At 36.0% G+C, this 20875-nt stretch overlaps 1 protein-coding gene across 7 annotated transcripts in view; it reads left to right on the top strand.

Annotated features, from left to right (window-relative positions):
• Positions 1 to 20875, top strand: part of FIP1L1 (factor interacting with PAPOLA and CPSF1) — a 42997-nt gene that overhangs the window by 12974 nt on the left and 9148 nt on the right. For all 7 annotated transcript variants that reach the window (XM_056332989.1, XM_056332982.1, XM_056332944.1 and 4 more), the window contains 6 exons: positions 1101 to 1210; positions 9898 to 9991; positions 11073 to 11226; positions 16400 to 16426; positions 16990 to 17044; positions 18791 to 18846. In XM_056332989.1, coding sequence (XP_056188964.1) covers positions 1101 to 1210; positions 9898 to 9991; positions 11073 to 11226; positions 16400 to 16426; positions 16990 to 17044; positions 18791 to 18846 — 496 coding nt within the window. The remainder of the gene's footprint in view (positions 1 to 1100; positions 1211 to 9897; positions 9992 to 11072; positions 11227 to 16399; positions 16427 to 16989; positions 17045 to 18790; positions 18847 to 20875) is intronic.

Genomic DNA, 20875 nt, shown 5'->3' with positions numbered 1-20875 from the left:
TTTGTCTTCCACGTTTTCCCGGTTACTTATTAATTAACAGAAGACTTACAGATTTTTCAGATAAACACTTATACCAAACCTATTCAGGTTTTGGGGGCTTTTGTTTTTCATATTTCTGGATACTAAAGTTCAATTCTATTTTAAATGAATCTTAACTATCTATATACATTTTTGTGGGTTTGTGAAAGAGGTGCCTGTGTTTATAAGTAAGATTCTGCAAAAGCTTAGTGGTTCACTTGCCTACAAGAGGCTGTGAGATCACAGCCTATGTGATGTTATACTGTGAGCAAACTAGCTATGTAGAGTGATGTAGCTCTGTGGTTGGTAGAGGGGGAGTGTCTTTAAAAACTGAATCAGTACAGGTTTGTCTTTAATACTAACCCATGTAGTTTTTTTCTTTTGTGTAAAATGTGCTGCTGAAATCAAACAGTACTTGAAGTATTTGCATCAAAGGTCTTACATAACTTTGATAACATGTCTCTGGAATTGTGCCATACTTCAGAAACAGCAGTATGTTTTTTAAGTATTCAGTCTGAACTAATGAATAATCTTTTAAAGTCTGCATAACTTGGAGTATGAGGTGATTTCCTGGTATGACTTGGAAATTAAGTGGTTACTAGATCTCATGGTCAATAAGGCAGGTGGGAGAATCCACTCAGTTTCTTGTCTCATGGTTTGTTGTTGGGTAGTAGACTTGTTATATATCTGTCATTAAGCTGATGAAGATTTTTTTTTTTTTTTAGTAAGTTTGCGTCTTTAAAAATTAAGATGTTATTTTGTTCATACAGGAAATTCTACAAGAAAATCCATTGGTCTGTTCATCTCCAATTCAAATGCTTGGATAACAAATATTAAAACTGTCTTATCTTCTGTAACAATTTGTTCTCTGGCATATTGCTTCTTATATCTATTAAACACAGTACTTAAGTATTATATCCTTATAAAATATGGAATTTTACTAGCTGTGCAAAGGTGACAGTTTAAAAAAAAATCTCATTAAAGTTGGGCTTACATTGTTTTTGTGTTGATTATGTGCTATGTTGGGTGGTGGGGCTGCTACACTTCTCAGGTTAAACTAATGATGAAATGTTATTTTGAAGGTACAGCAGGGAAGAACTGGAAATTTGGAGAAAGAGTTGGCAGTGCAGTCAACCAAACCTGATTTCACATCTCCTCCTGCCTTATTCAAATCAGGAATTCCAACAAACAGGTCAGTTAGTTATAAGAAAAAAAACTTTTTATACTGTTACCTCTTATGTATTTAAAGTTCATGATTTTTGTACAAAAAAAGGAAAATTTTTTTCTGTAACAGGTAGAAATGAGAAGAGTGATCTTAATCATTTTTAACCTTTAATCACCATTAGACATGAATGCTGTGCTGCCTTCTTGGCTATTTGGGAAAGAGAAAGTAGAAGGAAAGGGGAGAAAAACCAGCAGGACCAAACAAGGCAGCTGTAAAAATCCAGGCATTGGTGTATGACACTGTGTTTTTTGTGTAGAATTAGACTGGCCAACAAAAGTTTTGAGCCGGCATCTTTATGGGTATTAGGTAGCACACCTTTTTGGTTAAACAAGATGGAATCAGACAGCTATGACTTCAACAACTGGAAGAATTCCTGGAACCCAGCCTCTTTCATGCAAGGTAGCTTTAGCTTCTCCATATTTGAATATTTTACTATACTTTCTTCAAAATGAGAGAAATTATATCCTTGCTAGGGTTTCTTCCCCTCTTTCTCCCAGCCCCAGGTTTTAATAAGTTCTGTCCTTTGTATCTAAGTGATTGCTGTTTGGTACCTTGCACTTGGCTTAGGATGAATCCATGCTTCTGTTTTACTTTAGTAAAAAGTAAAGGAGGAGTTGAGGAGTTTTGGTTCTGTGCAAATTAAAAGCCATCGTGTTATAAATGACGGTAAGAGAGGTAGAGCAGGTTGTAGGTTTTCCTCATCAACAGTTAAAAGGTGAGCATCTATGACTTGTCGTTAGCACTTGTCTTTAGTATCCATAAGTACCTTGACTAATTCAGAGGCACTTGTATTATTTGATCCTTTAAAAGTCAGTTCAACACAGGTACATTTCTCTTGGGTGGGGAAAAAAAATAATCTTGCTTGATACTCCTGTCTGCATTTTTCTTTCACTCCTAGAATATTTCTCCTGGTAGCCTAAATTCTCCTGTGAGCTATCAGGTTACACTGCTCTGGTTTTAGTAGATTTTAATTATTTTTTTTCTTCTTTTTCTATTTTTCTTTGTCTAAGAAGCAGTAAAAGTCTTCCAAATTTTGTACCAACCCTCTAATTATTTTTTTCACTTTTCTTAATTGCATCTGATGTGTGATGTTCTTGTAACAGATTTCTCACAATTGAATGTGCTGTTCATAGGGTAAGGGTTCTAAATATTTATCTAATACAGGTTTTGTTGCAAGATTTCAATTCTTTATGCATCTCATTGGTGGACAGAGAATCTCTGCTTTAGAAAGTAGTGTATGACTAGGATATTAAAATTGTAGCGAAGCTGAAAGTTGTAGAAAAAATGTGTTGCATAAATTCTGTGATTCTGTGAAATTAGCATTTGTTGTGAAAAAGCTTAATACAGTGAGGTCAAACATGTGACAGTATGAGCTTCATAAGTAAAATCTTTGCCGTGTGCTCTAGCTAGGCTAGATCTATCTTGCTGTAGATGCCTTTATACTGTATTTTTATGTGATACTTCTGTTTTTCTGCCTGAAGTTAGTGATCCCAGGTTTAAGCGACCATCTTTCTGATTTTTAAAGGTTTGAATTTGGTATATTGGGTATTAATCAGAGCTTTTCTGACAAACTTAAGACATGTTTTCTACAGGAACTAAGTTTACCTTAGCAAAGGTTGGGAAACCCATATATCTTGAATGAGAAGCCAGTAAGTGAAGTTAGTCTGTTGCGTAAAGAGGAAACAAAATGGAACATTTCCAGTTATATCACTTGTGCATTCCAGTGGTTAGAATACATTGTTTTGTATACATTTAATGTGAATACTGTAATTGTAAGTTGTTACAATGGCAAAACTGACTTCTTCCCACATTTAATATCTGTTCCTTTTGATACATTTGCTTAAAATAAATTCTTGTGTAAAGAAGAAGGTATTTCTACCAAGTGGTTGGAAGAGATTTTGAAAGAAAATTGTATGCTCAAAAGTCTGAGAGTAGCTCAGTGAATGAATATGTCTTAACTATGGATGATATATTCTTCTACTTGAATGACTTCTCCAGAACACAGCTACTATTTTCTGTATAGAAAAACTTGTATTACTAATTTCTTTATAACGAGGCAGTGTTGTATGAGATTGGACTTTTTTGTCCCCTGTAAATAAAGAGTTAATTTTAGGTAGGTAGAAATTTTTCAGCAGTCCAGCTCTTTGGTGATTTAAAATAGTTGCTTTTATGCCGTGAGGCATTTGCAATAGCTTTGTTGTGAAATTGCCTGAAACATTTCTAATGTAGCAGTAAATCTTCTCACAGCTTCTAGCAGTAGTTGATACATTTGGTGAAAAGGAGGGAAAAACTGATGCAACTGGGTATAGCAGTGTTGGTGTAGAGATTGGTAAGGGCATGAGAAGAGGAATTCAAAGAGCAAAAAAGAGAGATACAAGAAAAGAAACACCTAGGCAATTTATCTCACTAGAAGCAGCAGCTCTTAGTCACAGAGGAGCACTGCCTCCAGAAAAGCCTGTTCAGGCATCAGAAAGTGACAGGAGCAATATAGGAGGGGCAAATCACCCAAATTAAGGTAAGTGGGGGGAAATCAAGGCTTGATCTTAATTTAAGATTTAAATTCCCATTTACTAGTCAGGGCTGCAACATCGATTTCTGGATCATTTTACACATAGATATTGCAGCACATTATTTCTCTTTAATGGGAGGTCTGAGGACAGATAGTGATTTTTGCTTTTTTTCACTTGTTTGTAAACAAACATTAAAATAATTTTGTGCCTACTGCTTTTACCTTTTTAGTTTGAGTACAGTAGGTGATTGCAGTTTAAACTCTCAAAAAAAAGTTCCAAAACTCTTGAGGTCTCATTACCAATATGGAGGTCGTAGTTTACAAAATAGAAACAGAATTATTGCTCCCCAGCCAATAAAAGTTACTATTTCACTAAAATTGCATGCTAAGTGTTTAATAGGAAATAAAATTCAGTGCTTGTTCATACAATGTGTCTGTGCAAGAAGTCTTGGTGGAATTTATAAACAGTGACTGTCTAAATGACAGCTGAGCTATTGGTTGTTTAGAAATGATACCTAAACCTCTTGCCTTGATTCTGTGATACTTAGGCCTGTTGAATAGCATGAAGTGTTGTGTAGCTGTGAAGGAAGAGTTAAAACATAATGGAAACAGTTTGGTAAATGCACATCATATACAAACCATACATATATTCTGTATAAAACAGAATGTTTGTTCTCTAGAGGTAGTTAATAAAAAATTCATGGTGTACATAGTCACAGTTAAGGTAAAAACTTGAAGGAATCTCTTCTGAGTATAGTGTTTTCTAGAACATGAAGAGAATGTGACATATTTCAAACCTGTCCTAACCAGTCAGGTCATAGAGATACCTTACTGTTCTTTACACCAATACTTTTATGTATGTCATTTTTCAAGGACTGTTAAGATAGTATTTCTTTTATAGCAGAGAAGTAAGCAGAAGTTTCATTTGCAAGCTAAATGAAAAAACTGGTATTTTCTCATTCTACTAATATCTAGAATAGCTCTCCATCACAAAACTTTGTTCTGTCAGAAGCTCTTAGGTTTTTAACCTCCATTTGTTTTTTCACTTATTGCTTAAGAGTACATTACATTTAAATTAATTCTGCTTTCAGAGAAATTAACCTGTCAGTGTGATGGGCTATTTATCAGCTTTCTCTGTGTATAGACCTTGCTGTAAACAGAATTTTTATGGAAAACGAATTTGTGGTAATGCCAGGACTATGAAAAAGTACAGGTTTCTCTGGTTTCGTGAACTAGCCTTGCAAGACTAAACGATGGAAACTCTGACACTATTTTGAAAAATAAAAAAACCAGTTTCTTATATCGATGATTTCTGAATTTAAATATGTTTGCTTCTTAATTATATCAGTGGTAAGTGAGCTCAGTGAAGTTGAGGCTGTCCTCAAGAGGAAGAAAATAAAGCATAAAACACAAGCAAGACAAGGAACGCAGTAACATATTAAATACAGGTTTTAAAGTATACTATAATCAGTAGACTAGACTGTAAGTATAGTGAATAAATGTGGCACCCAGTAGTTAGACTGTTTCTGAATTCTGAAAAGGTGGAGGGGGGTGTCCAAAAACCAGTTCATTATTTCTATTACTTGTGGTGGGGATAAGTGATTTCAGAAGCTATGAATTTAGAAAATAATTGGGTTTGTCTTCCCCTCCCCCCCTTTTTTTCCTTCCTTTTCCAGCCTTTCTCTTTGCTCTGTAGAACCTAAATAAACTCAGTTTGCCAAATGAGATTGAGGTATCTTTCTGAATTGAATCTTCATCAGGGGTGGTATTCATAGTGCAAATAGCTCGTAAATAACCATTCTTTAATTAGAGTGAAATCACTTACTGAGATGCTGGAATGTTCCTTTCAAGCTACACTTTGTATGAACTCTGCTGTGGGTTCATATGCATCCCACACATGTGGATTGCCTTTTTATGTTCGGGTGTCTCCACTGGGAATACATCTGTATCCCAGGTGCCCTGATTGTGTAAAGGACAAACCAAGGCCTTTCTTTTCTTTGCGTACAGCACTGAGACAGAAACCTAGTAATGCCTGCTTAACATCACTAAGCTAGATAATGGCTTGGGAGTCTTTGAAATGTCCCCATGTGCCAACTTTCTATGACTTAATCAAGATTCAAGGCTGCAGATTTGCCCCTTTTACAGAACTGCGGAACTGTTAAAATCTGGACACTTCAGATTAACTCTCTTGTCTTTGTGAAGATCACATTTTTGACGTTGGTGTCATCTGCAGCTCCATTTGCATTTGAACATATGCTTTCTCCTGTTCAATTTCAAGCTCTTTTAGTGGAGCACTTAATTAAATCAGTATTGCAGTCTTGGAAGTAGTGAATTTGTCAAGTTTGAGGTATGATGGCAAATTCCTGAACTCATCCATCATTACTAAAATTCAATCTCTTGGCAGCTGTTCAGAAGAACAGTAGACATACCGCTATGATACATAATTAAAAAAATAATTATAAAGCATCAACTCAGTGAGAATGAGTGAGCATAGCTGTACCCTTCAGACTGTAGAAAAATTAAGTGAAAGGTCTGTCCATTTCAGTAAAGTTGATGTCTAGGAACCAACTGGTAGTCTAGATTTGCTTCCTTTGATAATGCAGTGTTGTATTTGAGCTGTTTCCCAAGCCAAAATTTGTGTTATTGTAGCATAGTTGATGCACATAGTACTTTAATGCCCACTAGGCTTGCATTGGTGTCCATTGCCTGTGCTTTCAACGCCAGTTACTGGCAGTGTGCAAACAGTGCAAGAGAGAATGAGTCTTAATTTGAAGTTCATCACTCCCAAGTGGAAGACTTGTAGAAAAGTGGAGCAACCCAAGCAGAGGCAGGACTCCTTTCTGTAGAAGAGAGTCATCTGTCATACACATGGACTAAAGCTAGGTAAAATGAGTTTTCTGGCGTAAGGTTTTAGATAATTAGCAGAACATACCAGTGATGGAGGAGAACCAGTGTCCTAGGACTCTGAAACCAAATGAGCAAAGACTGAAACAGTTTTGTTGTTTTACAAAAATTCCTCTTTTTTAATTTTTTTTTTTTTTTACTGAAACAGTTGGTTTAGCAATTGTTTTGTAATACCTATGTTTCCAATGTAGTTACTGAAAGCAGAAAAATAATAATAATCCAAAGCGCAGCAGTGCTGAAATACCATGCAAGACCACTGGGGAGGATTAGGAAAGCCAGTATTGATTATTTCAGGATTTAGACTGAAACAATCTGACTTTTAGGATGGGATGTTAGAAGATCAGAGAATGTCTTGAACTTGTGTTATCCTTGAAGAGGCAGCTGTATAATATGTTCTGGTTTAGTTTGCGTTCTCAGAGTCTTGTACCATTAACCTTTTTTTTCCCCCTCCAAACTGTTGTGCTTAGTGAGCCTGCTTTAAAATCCAGGAGAAAGCTCTAAACCCAGATACTGAAAACCTCAGAGGACAGGCATTTGGATCATCCTCAGTATGCAGTCTGGCCAGGAACTTCAGATTGTCTCGGGGAGATCTTAACTGATCCTTCATGCAGTAGTGTCTGTTGTGTCTTTTTCGGCTGCACTGGAATCTAGGGGTTTGAGCAATTGGGGACAGAGCTATCAGTCTAGCAAAATTTGGAGCCTGTAATCCCAGCTTCCAGCTGTTCTTCCTGCTATTTGTATTAATGTGGTTAGTAGTCCACTAGATAGAAAAAATACAGAAACTTGTCTTCTAAATCTAGAAGTATGGGGGTGTTTTTTCTTTTCTGAAATCTCCTGAAAGCTTTTTTCCCAGTCTTACTTTATTACAGGTCATGCTGTTGGTAAATATTGTCTGTTTCCGCTACTATGATTTCCCTTATAGGTGTGACACAGATGTACCTTTGTTTCTCTCATCCATTAGCCATGTGATTTTGTACCCCATTTTCTAATGGAGTTGACCTAAGTGAATCCTGCTTTTTAACCCCTTTTAGAAATTAACTGTGGGCTTCAAAGCAGGTAGGGTTTCTTCTATCTGCATGAGAATAATAGAGGTATAAATTCTCTATAAAGCTAGCTTTCTGGGTTTTGTTTGTTTTGGGGCTGCAAACAGGAAAGTTCACTATAGTTTAGATTCTTCCTCTCTTCAGAATAGTGCTTCCCTGTTGTCACAGATACCAGATTTTAGTTTTGGTAGTGATGTTCAGATCCATGTCATATTATTTTTCTGATCTGGCACCTGGAGTCCTTCTTCACTGTAAGTATAGTCCCATGTGTTTGATTTATTGAAGGTTTTGAGAGGTTTTAGTATTTGTATCGAATGGAATGCCATTGTGTCTTTACCCTCAGTGTAGCATTTTTAACCTGTTTTGAAAAGTGAAAAATAAAATGTTGTAATTTATGACAGCTGTGTGGCCATATCAGATGGCTTTGGGTTCTTAAAGGTACCTCTCTTAACAGAATATGTGAATATGTACATGGGAGTTAACTTTAAAGTGGGAACAGCTTAAGTCTAACAGGCATAAGCTTAATAGATTGACTGGTTTGGAAACTGAAGTGAGATTCATTTGCATTTAAGAGTCACACATTGACTCCAGTGTGAACTGGAATAACCTGTTCATAGTGAACTGAAACCACTGAAAATTTAAATCCTAGATTTCATTTTTCTAAATAAGAGGTGCTTCTTCAAATTAATAATTAATAACAATAAACATTGAGAAGGACATCTTGGAATTATTGTTGCTTCTTCCCAAAATATTAGTTCAATTTTGAGTGTTAGCCAAAATAAAGAAAACTGAATGGTAGTCATCATTGGCAGTGGGTAACAAACAGGGAAGAGTCATTATGGTATTCTATAAAGCTGATGCATTGAGAGTTGAATATTATCTGTGGTTCTGTTTGTCAGACAAGAAAAGATATAATAGTGGTAGGAAGGGTCCACAAAAAGATGAAATAAATAATAAAGTTAGAGTCACTTCTATATAAGGAGACATGTAGACTAATTCAGCTTGGGAAAGAGACAACTGATCAGAGATAGAACAGAGGTACCACAAATACTACACTGCCAAAGAACAGGCATCTCTCTTCTTTTTTTAAACACAAGGACTGTAGGGCACCAAATACAGTTGTCAGACAAAAAAATAGCTGAAACAGATCTCATCGCTGGAGATCAAAAGTGAAAATGTGTTTGAAAGATTGTGCAAATGCAAGTTAATCAGGGACTATTAAACACAGCTGCATGGGAAGGGAAGTTCTTAAATTTTTCATTGGCAGAAGGTGGGAGGGAAAGAATGTGTATGCATGTCACTTTCCTTGTCATCTTTCTCTAAAAATCCATTACTAATACTTCAAAGGTAGGTGTTCTGAATTTACATTATGTTCATTTGTTGTCTGATGGAGTTGTAAGAGGGAGACTGAGGTGGGACTTCTGCTCCTTTGTTGCTGGTGTCTTTAAAGAAGGTGAACATAGTGCTTAGCTATGCAAATATTTTAAAGGTGTTGGAGAGAGAGGTGTTTTGCATTTGTAAAACTGAGGAACAGAAAAGTCTGGTCTAAGATTCCTTTGAGTTTCATGCAGAGTTTAGGAGTCAGTGTCAACTAGTTTTGTATACTTCTGTTTGATATTAAGACTGCGTATTCCAAGACAGGAGAGGTGGTGACTGATTTTGTTTGGTATGTGCTGCACTATCACTAGTATACATGGTAGAGTTGGCTTATATTTATTTCTTCCTTCTAACTTATTCCATTTGATCTTCCAATATAGTTTATTGCACTTTAGAAATTACTTCTAATGATTAGTTTATAACTATTTTACTTTAGATTTTTGTAGGAGTTTAATGTATTTTTTCATATTGAGGCTTTTTTGTAATACCACTGTAGTATTCCTTTTTTCTTTCTTCCTTTTTCTCTTTGGTAAGTAACAGAAGCGTAGATTTATCTTGGTAGGGGATGGAAGGAGAATGTGGATAGTCAGCCTTGTCCTACAGGAGTCTTTATTGCTGCATTGTTTAGTTCTAAACGCTTGCATAATTCAGCAAACTTACCACATTGAACGTTCTTCAGAAATGATCTTTTATGTTTTATACAGGAGAAGGAACTTTTGGCATTTAGAATAAGAGAAGTCTGGAAGACTTCTTTCTCTTTTCTTTTAAGTTTTTTCCTTTTCTAATTGTGTGTGTTGATTCTCATTTGTCCTGTGTTGCAGGCGATTATCTGGCACAATAGATGTGATTGGACAGACCATCACTATCAGCAGGGTGGAAGGACGACGGCGTGCTAATGAAAACAGCAACATACAGGTTTTATACTGCAGATTTGCACACTATCTTTGACTAAAAGACATTTGTGTTTTCCCTATAGCTTCTGATTAAAACATTTTGGTGTATGTGAATGAGTAATACAGAAGTAGTTTTAAGATCGGAAAGAAAGTTGTGGCAGTTAATTGTATATTTATATTAAGTAAATACTTGATATATTTTAAAAGATAAATGTTTTGGTATACTTCTAACTGAAAGGAAATAAGCAATATTTCAGATTATATTTTAATAAAGTCCAGGAGACAGCATTGGCCCTGCTAGATCTGCATTGGGAAGCATTTTGTGTACTATGTGACCAAGATAAATATTTAAACTGACTGTCCATTTCAACCTTATTCCTGCCAGACACTAATGCTGAAAGTGAAAGCCTTTGTATGCAGTTTGAGAAATGGAGTCTTTTAAAAATAAATTGTGAATGAAGAAACAGTTGATATAATTTTTAAAAAAGTAATATTGAGTTATTTTACCATAAATTGTAAAACTAATCTTTATAAATTTTAGTCTTTATGGGCTTGGATTATCTAAAGAAAAAAATTAAATATGTTAAGATTGAATACATATGCTTTTTCTCTCCTGACTTACCTGTGGAGAAGAATCTAGGTTGCTTGGTGCCCTAGCTGCATTTCCATACCGACTTAGGTTAAGGCTGAAGAATGAAAATAATAATGGATTGCAGTGCTTCTATTGAAAACACTGATGTGTTTTTTGGCTCATCTCACAGTAATTTAAAGTTTCGGGTTTCTTCATGCTTTTCATACTGATTTTTAAAACATTTTCCTTTATCTGGAAATTTAAGATGGTGTTTTGGGCCATATTCAGACAGCTTATATTCCCTCTCAGATCTTACATTTGTTGTTCCCTATTGGCTGCTCTTAGACCCTCAGAGGTACTTGGCGCAAGTATGGGATGCTGAATGTAGGGATGCAGATAGAACATAAACCATCTGAATATGGCTCTTTATGTGCATAAGTAATACTTTCCTGTTGTAGTAACTGGAAAGAGAGGAAACCTATCTTCTACCCTTTTGACATAGCAATTGTAACTATAGTTTGATATTTTACAGGTTCTTTCAGAACGATCTAATCCTGAAGTAGACAATTTTACCAAGCCACCTCCATTTTTCCCTCCAGGAGCTCCACCTACCCACCTTCCACCACCTCCTTTCCTCCCACCCCCTCCAACTGTCAGTACTGCTCCACCTCTGATTCCCCCACCAGGTAAATATCCTGCACTACATAGGATGTGAAGAATGGGAGATGCATTAACATCAAATGCTTGATGATAATGAATTAAAGACTGCACATTCCATGCACGTTTGGCTATATTTGAAGAATTTCAGAATTCTGGGTTCTACTCTTTTCTTAAATATATCAGCAAGGCAGAAACAGACTTTTGTCTTTATTTTCTCTAAGCATAATCCCAAATAGTAAATAATTACCTAAAGCCTAAATGTTGGCCCTTGTGTGGACTAAATGTTGGATCTCGTGTCCTTGAAAATGTTTCAAGTGAAAAGATGTTTTCTATAGTTCAGCTACTGCTAAGGCTGTTGGGAGGTACATGTTGACAAATAATTCTACAAACTTTTGAACTAAAAGCATGGCATACCATGAATTTGTGTCAGAAGATGGATTCTCTGATATCTAAGGTCAAAGCAGCAACAGAAGCTTTAATTCCCTTTCCCCTCACAGTGTGCATGAATTCCCATAAGTCTGATAAGAGTTGCATTTGTGTAGCATGCGTTCTTTCAGTCAGAGGTCTTCATAGCAACTGATGTTTTTATTCAGCATCTTGTGCCTGTGAATCTTCAGGAATCAAAGCTCTTTGAGCACTTTTCTCATTATAAAATCTGGTTTGAAATTTACTTATATTTACTGAATATTTAATGAAACTTGATGGTCATGGAAGTTTACTGGGGAGAGTGTCATGGGCATTTGGTGCAGTTACCATTGTTGTGTTGTCATTTTAAGGAGTTAAGTTCCAAAAGACTTAGCAAGAACTAAGAAGAATGGTCAGTGAGAAGTGAAAATAGATGGAGAAACTTTGGAGAGTGTTTGAGTAAGAAAGTGAAGGATTTGTTTACAGAAGAGACCGATTTAAGGTGGAGCCACTTTCCTTATGTTCTCCTTTTGTTCCTTGCGTTTGCTTGACGTGTTCTGAAATCATGCTGAGCAGTTTCTTTGCTATTCTGTTTGCACAGGGAATCTTTCAAAGTTTCCCTGATAATGCTCCTATGTATAAGCACGGAAGTAACATTATTTCTGTGCAACAACTTTGTGTGGGGCTTTATAGGATTTAAATCTTCAGTAGAAGAGGTTGCTTTCTTCAGTGGCGGCTCATGATTTTAAAACAATTAACTCCTGCTGCCTGGTGAGCTCTGGCTTTCATCAGTTACTGTCATACACAAAATGGTGTAATACAGAAAACAGAAGAGATTTAAAGATGAAATAATTCTGTGCCCTTTTCCAAGTTTTTGTGCATAAATATAAAAAATATCTGAAGAGAGAATGTGCTCCTGTTGTGGCACAGAATGTTGTGGCAATTCTGTGTTTTCTAACTGCAGGCGGGACAGAAAGGAGAAGAACGTGACATTAACGCAAACTGTGTTTTTAAGCCGCATTAAAACCTTTCTGATAAAGTAATATAGGTAATGCATTGCAAGTTTTTAGAAAGTAATTATTGTAATTGTGGTACAGAAAAAGTGATCCAAGTTGTGTATTATTAAAAGCATGAGAGGAACCCCCACAGACACCCCAAATGCACTTCATGCAGGAATGTCATATAGGTGTACTGGACTGTTCTTACAAACCCCCTCACCTGTTGAGCCTTTAAAGGTGAAAGAAATCCACATGTGTTACAGACTTAGCAAGCAGATTTGGCTTTAGTCTTGTGGTTTACTGGCAGGTTTATGACATACACTTGTTCAGAAGGTCTCCTTCAACATCCTTCCATGCTTCGAGTAGATTCGAAAGTAACGATTAAGAGCTGTGGATTTGGTTTCTTCAGGCCTGTGTTTTAATTGTGCTGTTGCCAGCTCTTTATCTTCAAAGCTGTTCCTAAAATAGAATCTGCCATCCCTCCTAGGTTTGATGGAGGAGGAGGAAAAAAACTACTCTTACCCAATATTAAACTGGGACTACTTGCCAGAAAATTTAAGTATTCCAAATATAAAACATCCTCCAAAAGCCCCTTTGAAAAAGGATCTTGCTTTGAAGTTAGACCTCTTGTTCTGAATTCATTCACTCTTGCGATTCAAATCTTTTTTTGAGGCATGAGTCCTGGAACGATTCAAAGGGCCAAATGCAGAAAATCCTCAAATACTCCTAGGAGATCACTGGCTGTGGCAAAAAAATGTGTTGCTTTTTGCTTGCTTGGTTTATTGCTATGTTGGAGTAATTTGAATCTAAAGAAGAGTGTGGATGCTTCTGTTTAACAGGCTTTAAAAGTTGCTTTATGTGTTTTGGTTTAAGAGTGTAGTTAAAATGTGACATGTATTTGTGATACTAAAAAAAATAAAGTATTGAACTTCTGTTGCATAACTTCGGAAAGTTTAACTGCCCGACCTTATATTAGGGCTTAGTAAGTAACTGTGTATCTGCTCAGCCCCAGCAATCTAAGCATGTACTTTTTATTTTGTGATAAAGAAGAGAGAACTTGACTTAGTTTACCCTGTGGCAAAAGAAGTTTTTACATGAAGTTGAGTTGCATTACATTGCTGTGCGCTATTACAGAGTGTGGCTAATTTGCAGTGTGTTGTTAAGCTGTGGCAACATTATCATGTTTAATTCTTTACTCTGCAAGCAGAGCATGTGTGGCATTGCTTTCCTCTAGTAAAACCTATGTGGTTTTCTGTAAATACTGAGCAGCCTTGAGTTAGTAGGATGGTATAAAATGTCTTGGAAGCAATTTTGAGCACATTAGGTAAAATGCTGCGCTAATGCCACTTGGATTGCTTTTGACACACAGGTCTGAGTGTTTAGGTTTAGGTCGGGTATATCTTTGTGGCAGTACAACATGTAGGGATATGGTGTGATCTATGCTATGTCAGCTTCTTGTACTTGTGCTCAAGTTTAGTCCTACATTGCAAGAAATGACTCAGTATTTCAGAATCTTTTTTTTTTTTTTTCTTCTTAGAAGTAGTTGGCTGATGATGCTTCAAGTATATTTTCATACACTGTGTTAGTAGAAGGCAAAGGAGTGAAGAGTTAAGAGATTCTTCATTTTCTGTTAACAAAGTTTATTATTTGGGGGTTTTTTTCTTGTTTTGTGTCACATTTGTGTGTTAGTGAAGAAGGTGAGGATGGGGAAAAGATTTGTTTAGATCTTTTTAGTGATACTTGCTAACTTGGAATGCAGAAGACTGTTCCTTCCATTATGATAACATCAAGTAAATTAGCTTCTGTCTTAAAATGGTACGATCATTAATCATGACTTTTAAAATGTTCTTAAAGGTTTTTGAGGAAAAAATGCTTACGTGTTTTTTTTAGTATAATACCCAGCATTAACCAATGCATTAAAATTATTTGGGTGTTTGGTCTTTGGATATTAGTTACATTCAGTCAGTTTTGTTTGAATGGTTCTCAAGTGAAATTTTTCATTTGGCTTTTAATCTTGTGATGAGAATTTATTTGTATTTCTGCACAAGATAAAATTCTGTGCAGAATATTAATTGTTCAATCAGAATTTCTTCCTTTTTATAAAGAGTATTTAGCTGATGGCTTTCCAAGCGATTATGTGCGTAGTGCTGAGAGCCATGCTCAGCGCTAATAATATACTGTTTTTAGTGCAGCAATCGAAAATTTTTTTTAAGCATAAGCTAGACCTAATACATTAACTGATTTGAGGGAACTTCTGATATTTTTCTAGCTTATGTTCATTGTGCACGTTGGAAAGCTTGTGTGCTGGTGAAGAGAAAATGGCTTATGCAGTTCAGAAATTTGACTTTTGGGGTTCACTGTCTCTTGGCTTACATTTTGGCTGAGAGATTGGGTTTTCAGGATTGGACAGCAACCTCAATTTTGTTTCACAACTTGTTTAATCATATAGGATTAATGCTGGTAAGAATTCGTGTCAGTGAAATCACCAGCAGTTAGTGAACACTGATACCGATTACTCTTACTCAGCTTGCATATTCCTTGGTTCTGTCCTTCTGCCAAGGCAATTTGGGAGCAGTTGGTATTTCTAGACATAATATGTAGATGTATTTAAATATTGCTGCCATAAAATAGTCTTTTATTTCTAATGTTGAACTAATGATGTACACATAAAATTAGTCATACAGTGACTAGTACATCTAGGATATTCTCTGAATGATGAAGTCTGGAGCTTGGAGTTTTAATTTAGGTGGGTCTGGCTGCTGTTCTGTTTGGATGCTTTCATCAGTTTTGCTGTAACACTTGGCAAAGTTTTCTGTTCTCTCCCCCTCTAAAAGTCTTGCAGTGAGTTGTCAGATTGAAAGTATTATTTTTTTAATGGAAGCAGAGTTGCTCATAATTGAAAGAGCTTTGTGCCTGGTAAAGTTGTCTATTTTGTTTGACAGTATTGTAAAACAATATTGACAATCTTGTTTTAGCCCAGTTTGTTACTTTCATGTAACAGTGTTTTGTGTGTCCAGTTGAGGTAAAACTAGTTCTTTGCAAAGTATGAGAAGATAATGTCCTTTAAAGTGTACAAATGATTTTTACCTTGTAATCTTTCCTTTCATAATCAAGTAAGATGGGTTTATAGTTGAGGCAGTATTTTAGCAGTGAAGAATTTCCTCAGCTTTTAGTTAGAGTTGGAACAGCTAAGCTAGGTCTGAAAACTAGAAAAGTTAGAACAGGCTTAGATTTGTTTGCATTAAAGGATGCTCCTTTCTTAGATATTTAAAAGAAAACAGGGTACCAAACATTTTTTTCCCTCCAAGTTGCAACTGAATAATTGCAGTGAGGTACAGCATTTACTGAAAAGTCTAATACTGTTGCTAGAGTATTTTTTCCACGTGGTCCTCCTATTTCCTATACTAAGCTATTAAAGGTCAGAAGCCAATTGTGTTTATTTTCATCCAGTCGTGGAATATAAATTAAAACAAATATATTCAATGAGATGTTACTTTCCTTCTGGATACTAAATATTTCAGGGTTATGGATTTAATTCTAATCTTGAGGCCCAGAGTCATTCTACATTATTTTTGTTTCTAATTAAATAAGATCCTGAAGAATAGGAGTTTAGATAAAAAGCCAGATTTCACAAGGCTTGCATAAAATTTTAACAGTTGGTATTAATGTGAGATCTTGCATCTGAGGACACAGAAAATAACTAGTCATTCTTCTTGATCATGTATGTGGTGATAGATCTACAGATAATAAACATCAACTATCACTATAACTTATATTTTATTTGTTCTCTTTTTAGGTATACCAATAACAGTGCCACCACCAGGTAAACTTGCTTAGAATTTTTTTCCACGTTTGGTTAAGAAATGAAAATTTACCAACTTCCTTTTATAGTTATATAGATAAAAGTTCATAAATACGAAACTATGTATAGATGTAGGGTTAGTTATCTTCATGACAGGCAGAAAAGAAAATATATGAAAATGCTGTTGACTAGTGGACCTAACCACCCTGTTTCTTAGATCTGTGCTTCCTTTTTTTCTTTCCATTTCTTTTTTTCAACTAGGTAGAAAATAGTTGTGATTGTTGTTTATTAAGTATTGTTAGATACTCAGGAATTTTCCCGTGCTGCTTAATCACTGTATTTTTAAGAATGATAAGATATTTGATTTGAAGCACTGATAATATATGTTTAATACTCTACCTTTGTTAAGCTGGAAAGTAGTACTCATTCTTACAAAATAAAAACCATTTACACATTGAGAAAAATTTTGCGTTGTACTCTCTGGAATTTGTTTGCTGTTGAATCCTTAGTGTAGGTCTTCTATGTGTTCATGGTTTGGGGTTTGTTTTTTTCCTTTTTCACCCTCGCCTAATTTATTATTACAGGCTTTCCACCACCACCTGGCGGTCCTCCACCTTCCCTCATACCCACAATAGAAAGGTGATTATTTGTTTGAGATCTTTTAAAGCAATGTATCAGTATTCTGTAACTGAAATAAATCAGTAAGGCCTTTTATACTATCCAGCGTTTTATGGATTTTCTCTTGAAGTGGGGAGACGGTTTTGGATTTTTACATTATTTTTACAGAAAAGTTACTCGTCTCACCTTTCTGACACTTAGTGTTCTTTTGAGTATGTTACTTGACAACTTACTAGCTTAGTTGAGTTATGACACTGTATAAAAGCCAAGACTTAACAAAGTCAAGGTAATGATTGTTGAAGTATTCTTTAGTAGTCTGAAGGCTTATTTAAGTGAACCCTATCCTTGTCAGCTACCCTATCCTTATACATATCCTATGCTAATAAACAAATTGGCCACAGATTCAATATAAGAAATGCCAGAGTTCCACAGAATCCAAATTTGTATTTCTACTGTGTGTGTTCTAAGTGTTTGGCTTTAATAGGCCTAACGTTTTTTCTAAATACCTTTTTTATATACATGTATATGTGTACATATATTTATATGTGTGTATATATATGTTTAAAAGGAAGAAAAAAGAGTTGTCCAGCACAGTCTTCGAAAAGTATTTATATTTTGCTAGAGGCCAAAAGCTGGTCATACACAAAGCTCGCTTACGAAGATGATGCACACCTCTTTCCAGTCCTTTGGATTTCACTGAAGGAAGGTGTGCATATCTATTCCTTTGAAATTGAAAACTCTATTAACATATATGTGACAGGATAATGATGGTAAATCTCTGAGAAAATCCTCATCTGATTTAAATCAGAAAAAAAACCCTAACTGGATGCATTTGATGTGCATGAAAGTAAATTTTTTATTTCATACTGACAGTTGCAGTGCGTGCTGCATCTGATACTTAAGTAGCAGTCATTGCATTTACTTGTAGTGAATATTTTTACGGTTTCTGAAATATGATGTGAAAAAATGAAGTTCATTGTGGAACCTAGGAACCAAATCTCATATTTTCAAATGTTAAGATGTCGCATTGGCCTTTCATTATCATTGTTTGTAAACTAAGCTATCCCAAAACTTATTTCTTAAAGCGCTTTCAAGAACAGAAATAACATTTAGGTTAAGTGGTGCAAAGATAATTCATTCAGGTTATGTAGAAAGTGCTAAAAGTCATGAAAGAATCATATATGTATGAATTACATCCTGTGCACATACCATCCTTTTTAACCGTTCTGGTTTTTACCTACTTGAGTTGGCTACCACTGAAAGAAATCAGCCTAGAAAATGTGTAGCTAATTTAATAGTTTATTTGTATAACTATACATTTGAAGTTCACCTGTTCTTAGATAAGCTCACATACCTACTTTTTAACAGAAGGAATGAGAGGATTCATTCATGAATGAAGTACTTTAAAGCAATTGAAGATTAAGTTCAGTATCTGTGCAGAAACATCTTACGATGCAAGAAGCATTTCAAATAGAAAATGCATTGAAAATACAGAAGAGCAGGTTTGATGACAGGGGTTTTTTTGTTTAAAAATTTAAGAGCAGAGAATGGTATTTTCACCTCATGTAGCAAAACATGAAATATTTGTGTTGATAGCTTCCTTAATTAGTAATGCTCAAAATGGAGGACTTGCATCCGTTTATAACAAATACTTTGGTTTTGTCTGTATGGTGGTAAGAATTCAAGGTGATAATTTTAAAAGTATATATTAATGGCAGGAGCTTTGATGGTAAAACTGGATGCTTACATGTATCTTGTTTTCCACAGTGGACATTCTTCTGGCTATGATGGTCGTTCTGTTCGTGCATTCTCATATGGCAGTGGTGAGTAAGCTGGCTGACTGAAAATTTTGACTAGCCCTTTATCAAATTGTTTGATATCAGGTTTTTAGCTAAGAAACTAAACATGTCCTTTCAGTAATTCATTATTGTCGTGGTTAACCCCAGCGGGCAACTAAGCACCACACAGCCACTTGCTCACTTCCCCTGCGTTGGCATGGGGGAGGGAATCAGGAGAGTAAAAGTGAGAAAACTCAAGTGAGATAAAGACAGTTTTATAAGTAAAGCGAAAGCTGTGCATGCAAGCAAAGCAAACCAAGGAATCCATTTACCACCTCCTATTGGCAGGCAGGTGTTCAGCCATCTCCAGGAAAGCAGGGCTCCACCACGCGTAATGGTTACTTAGGAAGACAAACACCATAACTTTGACCATGCCGCCCTTCGTTCTTCTTCGCCCAGCTTATATACTGAGCATGACACCATATGGTATGGAGTATCCCTCTGGCTAGTTCCGGTCAGCTGTCCTGGCTGTGTCCCCTCCCAATTTCTTGTGCCACTCCAGCCCTCTCGCTGGCAGGGCCTAAGAAACTGAAAAGTCCTTGACTTTGTATAAACATTACCCAGCAACAACCAAAAACATTGGTGTGCCCTCAACACTGTTCTTACACCAAATCCAAAACACAGCACTGCACCAGCTACTAAGAAGATTAACTCTATCCCAGCATGAAAGCCCGTTGCCTGCCATTGTAGACAGATACATGCTGTTGCCAATTTTACAGCCATTGGTATTGTTTTGCTTTTTTATTTGTATGCTGGATATCTTTCCACGCTGCTTTTGCAGAACTGAGATTTTGAAGAATAATACACCATTAATATGGACTACAAGTCATGGAAAATTTTCCAAGAAAATGGTAGGATTTAGAAGCAGGAGAACAAGTACTGCTGAGATTTCCAGAATTGTAACCAACAAAGACCAATCACTGAGAAATTCTGAGTGATGTATCTCTCCTTTGAAAAACTTAGTCTAAGATACTATAATCTTGAGCTATCGTGTTGAAAAGTCAGTCTTTCTCTCTCTTTTTTTTTTTTTTTTTTTTTTTTGGTTAATAGTATGGAAAAAATGATGGAAAAAACATGGAGCTGAAAAACCCCTTTCTGGTTTTTATAGTAAGAGTGAACCAAAATAAAAGTTTCATTTTGTGCAGTCAAATGGACATCCATGGAACATACAGTGAGTTTAGAACTGTTAAGTTCTAAAGCACGTCTCTGCTTCTTGAGGCAAAAGAGTGGTTGCAATACTAAGATGTCAGCTTCTTCCTGATCTAGCCCAAATTGGGAAGATAAAGTAAACATAGAATCACAAAACGGTTTGGGTTGGAAGGGACCATCAAAGATCATCTACTCCAGCCCACCTGCCATGGGCAGGAACACCTTCCACTTGACCAGGTTGCTCAAAGCCCCATCCAAGCTGACCTGGAACAATTCCAATGATGGGGCATCCACAGCTTCTCTGGGCTACCTGTTCCAGTGTCCCACCGCCCTCATCATAAAGAACTTCGTTATGTCCAATCATAACCTACCCTTTTTCAGTTTATCTCCTTGCTCTGTGTTCCTTTGGACCCTAGCTGCTGGGAGGAGAGATTGTAGGGAAAGTTCTGTGCCGTTCTGGACATACATAGTGTTCAGCACAAATCAAACCTTGAGATAATATATCTCCCAAATGTTCCTAAGTCTTTAGAGAGGATATACAAAATGATGTATTTGAATGGCTTGTAATTTCTTGACATTCAAGCAGTTTGTGGACTAACAAGTGGTACTTTGTTGACATTGAAAGGATCCTCATCAGTTACCAAGTGTTTGCTTTCATGCATGAAAGCTTGTTATATTTTCAAGAATTCTTGATGTGGACAAACAGCTACTTTATGCTAACAACGTTTTTAGCAATAATTGAACTGTTTGCTGAAGTTTTAGCAAAAAGGTAGAGCTGAGGCAGACAACAAAGATACCTAAGTGACTATTTTGCTGAAGCTTTAATATTTAAAGCCATGCAGCATAGCATAAGTGAAGCAATCTT

The sequence above is a fragment of the Falco biarmicus genome, chromosome 1 (assembly GCF_023638135.1).
Source record: "Falco biarmicus isolate bFalBia1 chromosome 1, bFalBia1.pri, whole genome shotgun sequence".
Taxonomy (NCBI): domain Eukaryota; kingdom Metazoa; phylum Chordata; class Aves; order Falconiformes; family Falconidae; genus Falco; species Falco biarmicus.
Note: the sequence above shows the minus strand (reverse complement) of the source record. Positions and strands in the feature narration are given on the sequence as shown.